This window comes from Semicossyphus pulcher, unplaced genomic scaffold, assembly GCF_022749685.1.
Source record: "Semicossyphus pulcher isolate SPU_LCO1_2020_fin unplaced genomic scaffold, fSemPul1.0.p SCAF_19, whole genome shotgun sequence".
In the NCBI taxonomy this organism is placed as follows: Eukaryota; Metazoa; Chordata; class Actinopteri; order Labriformes; family Labridae; genus Semicossyphus; species Semicossyphus pulcher.
Genome location: NW_027211692.1, coordinates 7,080,158 through 7,093,519, shown reverse-complemented (window position 1 = coordinate 7,093,519; position 13,362 = coordinate 7,080,158). Strand labels below are relative to the sequence as shown.

General features: G+C 42.3%; 1 protein-coding gene across 4 annotated transcripts in view; it reads left to right on the top strand.

The window, feature by feature from the left end:
* LOC138596689 (neurobeachin-like) overlaps nt 1–12,933 on the top strand; it is a 214,709-nt gene extending 201,776 nt beyond the window's left edge. For all 4 annotated transcript variants that reach the window (XM_069667990.1, XM_069667989.1, XM_069667987.1 and 1 more), the window contains 9 exons: nt 514–603; nt 1,679–1,871; nt 2,695–2,766; nt 2,921–3,076; nt 4,141–4,311; nt 7,480–7,581; nt 8,328–8,524; nt 8,903–9,054; nt 11,167–12,933. In XM_069667990.1, the coding sequence (XP_069524091.1) occupies nt 514–603; nt 1,679–1,871; nt 2,695–2,766; nt 2,921–3,076; nt 4,141–4,311; nt 7,480–7,581; nt 8,328–8,524; nt 8,903–9,054; nt 11,167–11,257 (1,224 nt within the window). In that variant the 3' untranslated portion in view covers nt 11,258–12,933. The remainder of the gene's footprint in view (nt 1–513; nt 604–1,678; nt 1,872–2,694; nt 2,767–2,920; nt 3,077–4,140; nt 4,312–7,479; nt 7,582–8,327; nt 8,525–8,902; nt 9,055–11,166) is intronic.
* Nucleotides 12,934–13,362: the final 429 nt, after the last annotated feature.

The following is a 13,362-nucleotide window of genomic DNA, read 5'->3' as shown; positions in this document are numbered from 1 at the left end:
CCCATAAATCATCCTTCATCAAGGTACCCTCTGCCAAATTGCTCTGGTCTGCTTGTGTGATTTTGTGCCTCTGTCTCATACGTATGTGTGTGCATGGACATGCTTTTTCCCTTTGTTTCAAGCACAATAACATCTAAAAGCAGGCCGGCCTGCTGCAGTCCTAGCTGGGTGTCACTCCAGGTTAACGTTTATGCAGTTGGGGCCCCTGCGCCTGGAAATGGGAATGGTTAACTGAAGCATGTTAATAGGAAAAGGCTTGTCTCTTCCATACTAACACTTGGATGACTCTGCAGGCTGAGGGGGGAAGGGGGAGCACCCAGGCGGATTGGGAGTGCTCCCCTTTCCCTTTACCTCCCCCCTTCCTCAGAGGCACGGCTGAGTTAGGATTTGCTTGCATTGTCAAGTAACGCATTGACCCATCACTTTGATGCATATTGATTGTGACAGCCGCTCTCTCTCTCTCTCTCCTCTCCTTCTCTGCTCTCTCTCTCTCTCTCTCTCTCTCTCCCGCAGGCCACAGAGGCACAGATCCAGAGCTTTGGACAGACGCCATCTCAGTTGCTTATTGAGCCACATCCTCCACGCAGCTCCGCCATGCACCTGGTGAGAGCAATGAGCATGCTGGGAAAATTCCCTGCACCTCTGGTGATGTTGGTGTGCGTGAGAGAGAATGTGTGGACCTGGATGGTGTGTGTTTGCTAGTCGCAGGACTGAGATAGATTTCCCTGATTTCTCGTGTCTCAATATTGTCTTCAAATCACTCTTTTATAAAATATATAAATAATTCAGAGAGCTTACTTCATGTAGGTCCAAGACCTGCAATATAACAACATATATTCAAAGGAAATTGTCTGCACTCTTTTGTAGCTCTTACTTCCTACTAGCAGTCTGGTGTAAAGGGAAGAGTGCTCCCTACTGGTCTAGTTGCTTCCCTCTTACTTCTGTAAGCCGCTCTTCTCTGTCTAATCCGTGTAATAGGCAGCCGAGCCCTCGTTATCCCCACATGGCTCTCTCTGTTTCTCTCTCCCTACAAGAAACTTTGTAAGGCAGATCCCTTTGAGACCTTTTAGTTCAATTTTCTACTTCTGCAACAGATGTGAATGTTTTCATCCACTACTGTCCTCTTCTGACAGAATCTTCTAAAATTGGGGAGCAGAAACAAGTTTAACACTCACAGTGTAGTCAGGATCACTATTTCCTGCATTGCTTTTACTCCTGCTACACATGTAGTCTCACCCAGGGTTGTAAAGGCTTAGCGTAGCTTTTTGAGTGGTAAATTAAGCAAATCTTCAAGAACTCGTTGCTTCTATTTTCTTCTGAATCTTTCTGATACATGTGTATCATGCTTGCACCATCTCATGTGTACAGCCGACTTCATCCCAGTTTTCCATGTCTTACCCTCGTCTGACTGATCCCTCGTCTGGCTGCACTGTCCAGAGGGAGCAGTGCATGAAACTCTCCTCTGTGTCTAAACCTACTTTTTCCTCCAACCTCCACACTAATTGCCTCTTTCCATTCTTTTTCTCTCATTTATCATACCTCTTCCCTTCATCTTCTTCATTCCCTGCCTTCCTTTTCCTTCCTCTTCCTGGTCCTCTATCCTTGTACTCCTCCTCTCATACCGTCACATCCCTCCATCGTTTCCGAAACACCATCTTCTCTCTCTTCTACTCAATAGTGTTTCCTTCCACAGAGTCCTCTTATGTTCAAGGACCAGATGCAGCAGGATGTCATTATGGTGTTGAAGTTCCCGTCCAATTCCCCAGTGACGCACGTGGCCGCCAACACGCTGCCCCATCTTACCATCCCTGCTGTGGTCACCGTCACCTGCAGCCGCGTTTTTGCCGTTAACCGATGGCACAACACCGTTGGTGAGTGGAGCTCAGCACACATGGCAGGTGATGTGTTCAAACATACTCATATGCCCTCATAAAAAAAAAGTGCCACGCCACATGTGATACCCACCACAGCAGTTTCCCTGTAAAATCACTTCATCACCGTCACATACAAACCTGCCCACTGCTCGTGATAGAGCTGCAGCCAGCTGGCTATGTGACCGGCTAGCACCTCCGAGGTAAGCTGACCATGAGTGTTTCCACATGTTCCTTTTCAGACATGTGTGAACAACATTACCCACAGAGCCCCTCCCTGAGAATCAGCCTCACCTCAGGGTCAGAGGGCCAAAGCAATGGTTACTAGGAAATTAGGCCGCAACTGCACCACATTCTCCTCACACGTCCCCCTCTGTCACCGTAGAAACACAGCGAGCTCAGGACCAAAGAGTCCGCACTGTGTGGCTGCTCTGGCTGCTCCCACACTAATGAACACAGCTGCAGCACCCCTGCCATCCTGTCGGAGAGGAGGGAAATGTGGTTTGGCTTTCCCGAATAACGATGATAATAAGGCCTCCATATTTTCAGGCATGTTGCTGTTTAAAAACTAGCTCCACATACAGATTGCTTGGACAAAATGTCTCCATTCAGTTTCAGTTTCAGTATGACAAAAATAGCCCGGGATGATGGGTAGAATTCTTTCTGATGGACCTCCAATATTTCCTTCTCCTGGAAGGCACTATGAATTATCTTTGGCAGTGAAAAAGGGAACAGGTGTGTTTGTTTGTGTGAGAATTCACACGTGCGGAGGTTAGAAATAGCCTCGATGATTAATATCCTCATGAATCCCTGCTTGAATCAGGTCTCCGCGGAGCACCAGGCTATTCTCTGGAGCAGGCCCATCACCTCCCTATAGAGATGGATTCTCTGGTTGGTGAGTAAGCTTCCATGTTGGGATTGAAAAATACAGCAAAAATGAATATTGTTGACTGTACGTCTGTTTTAGCAGCAACAGTCTTTATAGCTTATTTGTTACAGCTCAGGTATTGACACCTGTTCTGTTTTTCCTTTTTTTTCCCCCCTCACAGCCAACAGTACTGGAAGCAACAAGCGTCAGATCACAGACCTAGTGGACCAGAGCATCCAAATCACCACACACTGTTTCGTGGTGACAGCTGACAACCGCTACATTCTGGTGTGTGGCTTCTGGGACAAGAGCTTTCGTGTGTACTCCTCCGAGACAGGTAGGTTGCAGTGTAAACTCTATTTCCTATAGAGGTGTGCACTGATGTGTGGAGGACTGAACGCTATGATGGGAGTAATACAGTATCGTCGCTGCTGTCTTCTGACAAGCGTTGTAGAAAAATGGATGTCTATACTGTAATACACTGGAACTCCCTGATAAGTAAAAGCTGTTTTTTTTTTGGCTGATTTACTTCCAATTGATGACTCAGCTAAATGATAGTGATGACAACATGCCTGGTTTATTATGCACATGCAGATGATCACTGCAGCTTGACAAGCCAGATGAATCTGAGGGGTCGGAGGAGGATTGAAAGAATAAGAAAAGAAACTGTTGTTTTTTTGTAAAAGTTTTTTTATCTTATGAATCACAGCATACACTCCCCTCTTCTGGCCTCTAAAATCAAGTATAAAAAACCAAAACAGAAGAGTCAAACCTGCTTAAAGTAATAATCTAAATAAATGTCTGTTAAGTCACTATCTATCGCCGTATAAGGTAACACAATGGTTATTGAGCCTATGGCACACTGATGAAAGCTTTTGCATTTGCAGTATTACAGACTGGTTTGTCTGGTGCTACTTTCGTGGAAAAAATCACAAGCGGCGCCCAATTAGTGACACGTTTTCCATCACCCAGCAGTGGTTGGTCTGCCAGAGAGGGTAGGCGGAGCTAAGCGGCTGCTTTTGCGCTCTCTGCAAGTGTTGCGAGTAAACAGTAATCTACTATGGCTGAACAAACAAAGAAAAGATCGATGACTTCAGATACAACTTCAAAAATAAGTGAAAATCCAAAGAAAAAGAAACAAACTCGATGCTCAGATGAAGCAAACAGTCTAAAAAGGAAAGTGACCGTCAGCGAGGAAAATCAAGAGTTACAACCATGATTTAACTCTAGTAGAAATATTTTCCACTGTTTCATAAAACAATAAAATACAATACTTCCTTAATTAAACCAGTGGGGCTTTGAAAACACAGCTGGCAGTACTTTTGTCGTGTTGCATTTCAGGAACTTCTGACTAGCAATTTCTGTTAACACCAAAAATGTGTTTGTACATGTTTTCTGTAGGCAAGCTGACCCAGATAGTGTTTGGCCACTGGGATGTGGTGACATGTCTTGCCCGATCAGAGTCTTACATTGGAGGAGACTGCTACATCGTCTCAGGGTCCAGAGATGCTACGCTGCTGCTGTGGTATTGGAGTGGACGGCACCATATTATTGGCGACAACCCCAATAACAGTAAGTAAGAGTCTGAATGTTGAATTCAAACAGAGAGGATACAGGAGCATCACCCTCTGGGAAAAGTTACAGGAATCTGTTGTATGGCACCTGTTTCACTTATTAAAGGCCCATAAAGGTACATGAGTTATTATTAAAGTAACATAGGAAACAAGAGGCTTTGATCAACTCTGGAAAAAGGCATTCTGTGTTAGGAATCAAATAATGTGCAGAGACAGAGAGAGGATAATTTTTCTGAACTGTAGCTGTGATATATTAGTGTGATTCATTGCGTTGAGCAGTGCTGCTTTCAAGTAGAGGATTCCAGATGTTTTGGCATTCAAAACGGGAGATCCCAGTGTGTGATTTCTGCTGCTCAGTTCATTAAGTTGCTCATTCTTACTGATTGTCTGTGTTAGAACAATCCATCAGGGTAGGTAGGCAGACAAAGCAGTACTGTACAAGCAAGACGCTCCATATATGGTGTGGAATTGAGACTCAAGATGAGAAAGAGAGTGTGTTTTTAGTTTTTTTCTACATGACAATACAATGGGTGTTGGTGTATGTGTGTGGGTGCTAGACAATCTCGTGTTTCCAATTGTTACAGATTCTAGGAGCCTTGGATTAGTTGCTAGTGTTCTCTAATTAACTTCACTGAGGCTCCGACAGTTAATTAAGAATTTCAGCTTGGTTGCCTCCAATTAGCAAGGGGCAAAAGCACTTGTGTTACTGCAGCAGGAAAACAGAATTCCCCTGATATTCACACCACGAGTGCTTACAATGCATCTTCAACGGACAAAGGGAAGGAAACAAAAGACAGGATGTGTTTTCACTCAATCAAATAATTTCCAATCTTTCATCAATATTTCATGATGTCAGAAACACTGCAGATAAAAATCTAGGCTGGTTCGAGGATGCAGAAAACTGGAGTGCAGGAACTTGGAGTTTGTTGTTAAAGCAGAGGAAAATAAATAAGCTAAAAGCTTTACATACTGTTTTTATGACACAGCACTATAGGAACCTCTGCAGCCAGCCAATATCAGTCATTTTAAATAAAGTTAGCAGGCATTTTCAAGGATGCTCAGGGACAAACTACCAATAACTTTTCATATCTTCACACTGAAAATCCTCTTTATTCTTTTAACTATTCATCGAAAGGTGTTCTCATGTACATTATATTTTCTACAATCTTGGATCCCATCGGCTATAGTCTGACGACGATATAGCCACTGGGGACAAGCGGGATAAACGGCTTCCAGTCATGACTTCCTTTTCCGTGTGCTGCATTGTTTACAGAAAAATAACCTGTTTTTCTTGTGATTTACTTTAATTAATGTCTTGTAATGTCTTGTGTTCGCCGAAATTTCATGATGCAGATTAGTAAAAAGTAAAAAAGAAGCTGTTTCAGGTCTGTCCTCAAGGGGAGAAGAAAACTACTTTTAAAATGCTCGTTTGTTTAACTGAGGTCGGCTCAATCATTTCTGATGCATTCAAGGAAGTCGGGAAACCTGAACGCTAAACGGCTTTCGTGACACCGCTTCAGGGAATTTATTTTAGATCTAGCACGGTTTGTTAGCTGAACTTGCTGCAGATGTCTCTTTATAGAGATAAATAAGAAGCTAAATCATCGTCAGATATCCGCGGAATGGGAGCCGGGATGTTTTTCCTGCATACGCTGCAGCCTGCCGATACGTGATAGGTCAATATTACTCCGATTACAAGCGTAGTACAAACGGACCAAAACAGAAACCAGAACACTTGCCGTCCCGGAAATCCTGGTCCCTGCCTACAGATTCTAAATTATATTTTCTATAACACTGGCTGAAGGTTGTGTGAATATGTAGCAGCTGGATCACTGCTCCCTCGTCACGCAGATGTAGCATGTGGAAGAAATTGATTTCACCCGCACCCCAAAAGGCTGCATGTGTCTTAAATGTGTAATAATTAAAATAACTTCCAGCTCAATCATGGCCCTGCCTCTCAGCCTTGCCCCATCACACACGTGCAAGGGGATATTTGCACCGGGTAATTGTGGTGGCTGACTTCGGCTCGTCCCAAGGGCTAGGAGAGAGTAGGGGGGTGTGCAGTGCAAGCTGATTGAATCTTTTGTAGGGTAGGTGAGCTGCACACGCTCTTTTTTTCCCCCTGGAGGCTTTTTTCTGACACTTGTCCTATTCAGCCCCCTTCAGCTGTGGGTGCTGGGACTGACAGCGCTGCTCAGGTCCTGGTCTCAGAGGGACTGTGCTGCATCGATCACAGTCCGGCTCACTGGCTGGACGGCTACAGCTGCAGAGGCGATATGCCGAGCTGGAGGAGGAGATGATGATGGGGGAGGAGGAGAGGGAAAGAGGTCTGACACATGTCCACATCATCTATCAGTGCTTTACTGTCAGCTAGGTGGATGCAGAAACTTCCACTGATTTGGCCTAACTTTTGAGTCATGTGTGGACACACAACAGCCACATACTGTATGTTCAGTGGTCTGGCAGAAGTTGCCATTACTAGTGGGCTGAAGGGCCCACTAAAAATTGCAGTTTTTATATATATATAAATCTTGTATTACTATATTTATGTAAATTAATGTAATGTTCAAATTTCCAATTTAAATAACTATTGTGCTGCCTTTTAAGCGTTCATATTATGTCTGCATTCTCTTGTTTGTTGTGAACCAATTAAATTAATTTAGTTGGATTCAGTCGGTTAAACTCACTGTAAGACACAGCAGTATAAAGGCACATGAGGGTTTACTCTTTATTGGTGATTTGTGCATTTCCGTAAGAGTGCTGCTGTCATACTTCTCTGGCAGCACTTGAGGTCAGCTCCAGGTGCCGCGAAACTCCCCTCACTAACCTCTCCCCCGGCCGTCATCAATCATGTGACACGCGGAATGAAATCAAGTGGCTCTGCTGCCATCAGTGGGCATCCTGCATTTACATGACAATTCAAAGGGACCTCCCTGCTAGCAGATGTGTGTCACAATCACGGTGCTTGTGTTTATATGATTTTATGGCCTGATAAAGGTGTACTGGTTACGTGTACTATTGCACAGAAACACCCTTTTACCGGTAAATTTAGATAGGTCATCCACATGCTGCTCAAATTTTTTAGGTGATGTTGTCCAATCAGACAAAATATTTATCTGTTTAAAAGTCATTTAGTTTATGATGATGTTTCTCTGTTCTCTTTTAGGCGACTACCCGGCACCACGAGCAGTTCTGACGGGTCATGACCAGGAAGTTGTGTGTGTATCGGTGTGCGCAGAGCTGGGCCTGGTCATCAGCGGAGCCAAAGGTCAGTGTACTCTCTCTTTTCATTTACTGTCTTGCTATTATGGGGAGCTAATGCCATTATGGTCGAAAAAAAATTCAGTTACTTGAAACACGTCATCTGGCGGAGGCCAGGGAGCTTTCTAAACTACACTTCCTCGATCTAGGTTGCCCGCCTCCGATGTCATGTCTCATTCAAAAACATCAGGTTTGAAATGTAAACTGCAGACCTGAAGATTTTTTGCGATCCACCGGTATATTCTCGTCGTAAAACTGTAGCATTTCACTCCAATGTCTCTCGCTGGGCCGTTCCTTTCAGAAGGAGGGGCACAATGCATGCTGGGTGTTGTAGGAATGTTGAATGGGCGAAACCACAAGCTGTTTGTAGAACTTTCTCCACAGCTATGGCGCCGATGTCAAATATTATTGCTTCTATCGATTACAGAGAGCACCAGTTTTGACTGACAGTGGCTTTTTCCAGGGGCGAACTGATCCTTGAAGAGAAAACAAAAGGAGTCAGGGATCCTTATGCTTAGAGCTGGCATATTAGTGAACGTACTGTTCAAGTATTAATTTTTATATGAATGTGTACAAAAAGTTTAACTTGCGACATGCTTTACACAAAATGTTGGGACAAAGAATATATCTTCGAGCACACCCAGATGTACTGTTTAACTCTGTCTGATCATAAGAATGATTCATACGTTTTTTGATTCAGTTTGCTCACGCTTAAGTATGTCTGTGCCTGCATATGCTTTCTTGGTTTGGCAGAGGGTCCATGTCTTGTCCACACCATCACAGGGGACCTGCTGCGGGCCCTCGAGGGGCCGGACCACTATCAGTGCCCACGGCTCATCACAGTGTCAAGCGAGGGGCACTGCATCATCTACTACGAGAGGGGCCGCTTCTGCAACTTCAGCATTAATGGAAAATTGCTGGCACAGATGGAGGTCAATGACTCCACCAGGGTAAGCTGAAGGTTTGACAGCAAAGTTCTCTAAGAGAGATGTTTGCTCATCTGCATTCTTAAACACTCGAAAGATTGAAATATTTGACAGCTAAAAATCCAAATTTAAGCTTTGATTTAAGTACTGAATCATCTAGCAGAAACTCTGCATATCTAGTGACTGCTGGAGTGTGATCAAGTACTTCACATGACCTGTATCACAGTACACAGCCCAAAACATACTCATTTGTAAAATTAAGTGTACATTGCTGCTGTATGTCTTTATTATACTGTTGTGGCATTATCACAAATGCTGGTGATTGGTTTGTTTTTCTTGCTGTACAAGAAACAAATAAATGTTGGAAGCGATGTGTTGAACCTCTCTCTATCCCCACTGTAGGCTATTCTCCTGAGCAGTGATGGCCACAACCTGGTCACAGGTGGGGATAACGGAGTGGTGGAGGTGTGGCAGGCCTGTGATTTCAAACAGCTCTACATCTACCCTGGTTGTGATGCTGGCGTACGTGCCATGGACCTATCACATGATCAAAGGTCAGAGCAGGAAGTTGTTTGTTTGCAATTTTGAAGCCACTGAGAAGTGACAATGTTTACAGAAAGCCATCTGACAAAACAGATATTGAGATGCAAAAGAAGATTTTTTTAGACCCTGAGGTAAAAACCTCTTTAAAGATTCAATCTTGAAGATTTCAGTTTAATTCTCTTCGGCGCCTCTAATGGCGATAAACGGTAATTTTGGAAGTACACTTCCCAATTTAACCAGACATCTACGGTTGGCTCCCTTTGTTACGGTTGTAACTCTTGATTTTCCTCGCTGACGGTCGCTTTCCTTTTTAGACTGTTTGCTTCATCTGAGCGTCAAATTTGTTTCTTTTTCTTTGGATTTTCACTTATTTTTGAAGTTGTATCTGTAGTCAGCGATCTTTTCTTTGTTTGTTCAGCCATAGTAGATTACTGTTTACTCGCAACACTTACAGAGAGCGGAAAAGCAGCCGCTTAGCTCCGCCTACCCTCTCTGGCAGACCAACCACTGCTGGCTGAAAACGTGTCACTAACTGGGCGCCGCTTGTCATTTTTTCTGCGAATGTCGCCACAGACAGCCTGCCCATAATAATACTAAATACTGCAAATGCAAAGGCTTCAGTGGGCTTTAGGCTTAATCACCATTGTGTTACCTCACTCGGCAATAGATGGTGACTTAACAGACATTTATTCACATGAAAATCTTTGAGATTATACCTTTAAGTCATATCCAAATTTTCAGTAAAATTTAGTTTATGTTAAGAATGAGACAGTGCCCGAGATTTGGCTCTCCGAAATCACTGTGTGGGTTTGTGTGTTTATGTGTTAGGGCTGTCTGTGTGCATGCGTGGGCTTTCTTAGTAAGTCCATGTATTTGTTGCATGCACATGTAAATGCTCCCACATCCTCAGTGCTGTCCTGTGTGTGTAGGCTGTGGTAAAAAGCCTTGTGTTGCCTGTGTTTCATTGTTGTCACTGAGCATTTTTGTTAGAGGAACATCCACCGTCCTTTTCCCTTAAATAGATTCTACAGTTGCCATAGAGACAACAAAAAAAATACCAGGGTATCGTCTGCGCACTCATTTATTTTGGATAAACAGACAACAGTGTACTAACATGCATACTGCAGACGGCTGGTCAGCAGCATGTTTTTCTTTAAAGTTTGCATGCTGCGTGATTTGTCAGGAGTCATATGATGGGTGCCTGGATGGCGGTGCAGAGGCGACACAAGTCTGACGTCATCATGTGACCCTGGTAGTCAAGAGAGGTTAGAGACTCTGAACATTCAGGCTGCACTTTACAGCCACAGGCCAAATCCCCGCCAGCACTTACAGTCCAGCCAGAAACAGTGACCTGCTTCTTAAAAACATCACTGCACAACCTGTTAAAGTCAGCAGAGGATAATCTGATAGAAGTGAAATTGTCCGCTATTCATTGTTATTTTATCATTATGTGTTTTTAATATAAAGTACATTTCACAGTAGTAATTAAATTAAGGACTAAAATTTAAAAAAGAGGCTATTTTTTGAACATTTCCAAAACCACTTAACAAATCGCTTCAATTAAATATTTTAAGAACCCTGTGATTCAGCTACAATCTCTTTCCTCAGTAAGTTGACATTAGGTAACACAAGTGAGCCCTGGACCGCGCCTTCATTTACAGAGGGGCATTCTTCTGCCGCTCTGTTCATTGTGCTTCAGTATTTAAGCCCTTGGGGTGTTGCAGAATAAGACGACCCTGTGAAATCAGCTGCTTTTCCTACATACCAGCCAGCCGTGGACACAAGAGCAAAGGGTTACGGAAAGACACTGGGACTCAGTGCTCGACTTCAGCTGTCAGAGGAGCCCAGTAATTTACTGTTACAGCCCCTGATGACCCTCTGTAAAAATGTCCACAGTGGTGAACGAAATGAGCTCAAACTGCTCATATTCATGGAAATAATCTTTACCAATGAACATGTTTCTCTCTCATATAAGAATACCTTTGAAATAAGAATACTGTATACATGAAATCATCAAACCAACAATGAGATTAATGTCTAGTTTTAGCTTAATTTTTTCACATTGTACTAACCTTATAAAATGTTTGATGACGTTGTAATTTGATGTCACTCTTGCTCTTCAGGACTTTAATCACGGGCATGGTGTCTGGCAGTATCGTGGCTTTTAACATCGATTTCAACCGGTGGCACTACGAGCATCAGAACAGGTACTGAAGAGAAAAGAATCACGCAGCAGGAGCAAGTGTGGTGGGTGAAAAGAAACCCCCACGGTCCAGTGACCAAGCTGTGCAGCAGAAGATCCACGCAGAGCACGATAGAGATCAAGTGGGTCGGAGACCATCAGCATTGTGATGCTAATAAAGAACAAAGTGTGCTAACATGTTCATCTGGCCTCTAAGGCGAATTTGTTTCTATTCGTCTGTTGCAGAACAATCTGGACACATTTTCTGTCAGTTTTCATGTCTTACCTGAACACCAGCTGATGCATTTCCCCAAGTGAGTCAAGCAAGTCTGTTGTCCTGTGCAATGAGAGACTGAGATCAACTAAAACAAACGTAACGTAAGCTTATGAGTTCCTGTTTCAAACTGAAAATGCAAAACAAAATGAATCCTCTGTAAGGAACATTTATACAACATTTGTATGGCGGATACATATCTCAAGTGGAACACTTTTCTAAGGAAAAAAGTTAACCTGTAAATATGGACAATGTAAAGTGTTTCTCCCCTGTACAGGCTGAGAGGAAGATCTAAATGCTGTTAGACTAGCCACCATGTTCCCAACATTTCCATCATGAAAGCCATGTATGAAATGTTCACAATGACTCCATTGCACTGCAGATATTAGTTGGTTAGCAATAAGTGTGTGGCCATTGTTTTCTCATTGTTATTAACGGTGGTCAAATGTATTTGTATGTGAAAAGACAAAATGTTTGTTACTTTGTTGTGTTTGATCGTCTATATGGAAGAACAGTCTAATTCTGTGTGAGTTTAGTCCTGTGAAATCTTTGTTTCTGATCATGATGTCAGCAAAAAGCATAACCGGTATTTCCATATTTATTTTAAATTGACTGTTTTGTTTATAAAGATTTTACAAAGAACTAAAATTACTCACTGTGATATCTTACAAGTACTCAAGTGGAACAGTTTGAACAGAAGTTTGTTTTGTTTCTTCCAAAAATGTAACCAGAGGCTTAAATACCAGATTTGTTGCCCAGTATGTCATGATCGTTCAGATGTTTGTGGTGAAGTTAAAGACATTTTGTAAGACCACTGATCCTTTTGAAGTTCAATACTGTTACTTTTGCATCTCAGTGTTATGTTTTCTGTTTTTGCACATAATGGTTGCTTGCCTATTTTCAGTCTGTGAATTCATGAACACAGGTTCATGCTTGAACACCATGCACACCATGGTAAGCAATATTAAAACTTAGTTGCTGTAAAAGGAAGGTCTGGCAAAAACGTATGTAATGATGAACAGAAAGGTCACACAAAAATTAGTTTTTGTGTCTTATTTTAATTTCTGAAATGGGAGGTCTGTTTTTGTGAACTGACAATTTCTAATGAACAGAAATATGCAAATAGACGTTTAGTTAATCTGATTTTCATGTGGTGCTACAAGACACCACCCTACCCAAAGCTCAAGTTTTGCACGCTTAAAGCTGAAGGCACTGGGTTAACTTTTTATTTACTGTGAAATCATTTTCATTACTGTTCATTAGTTTGAGGAAAATAATTTTGTTAATCACATGCTCTAAATAAGCAGCGCATTTTAATAATATATATAATTTATATATTTAAGTTGTATTGCCAGTTGTTTTTGCATATGTTCTGGGAGAGAAATGATATGTCTAAAGCCAATGTGATTATAAAAAAAATATGACAATTGTAATTTCAGCTGCTTTCATTATTTTTGTGTTTTTAATAAAACTGAATTAAAATAAAACCGTGTCAGAGGAGTTGTTCTTGCTGAGATTTTACTCATGTTTATGTGTAAAGTGCCTCCAAAACACTCATGCATCTATTAATGCAATCCCTCACATATTTATGAGGATAGCTCGGTAAATTTACACTATAAAATGAGTGACTGAAGGTGGAATAAACTGAAGAAATTGTAAGCTTTTCTTTGACTATACTGCCACCTGCTGCCCATATTTGTTGCTGCAGATTCAGTGGGTCAACTGCAGATTATCTTCCAAAAACAGTTGACTGTCATGGAGACTTCAGTCTCCTTTGCCAGTCTGTAAAGAAACCACCTGAAATAAATGTTGATATTAAGGCAGAGAGGAAGGTGCACATGTTTAAATGTTTATTTTTTTTCC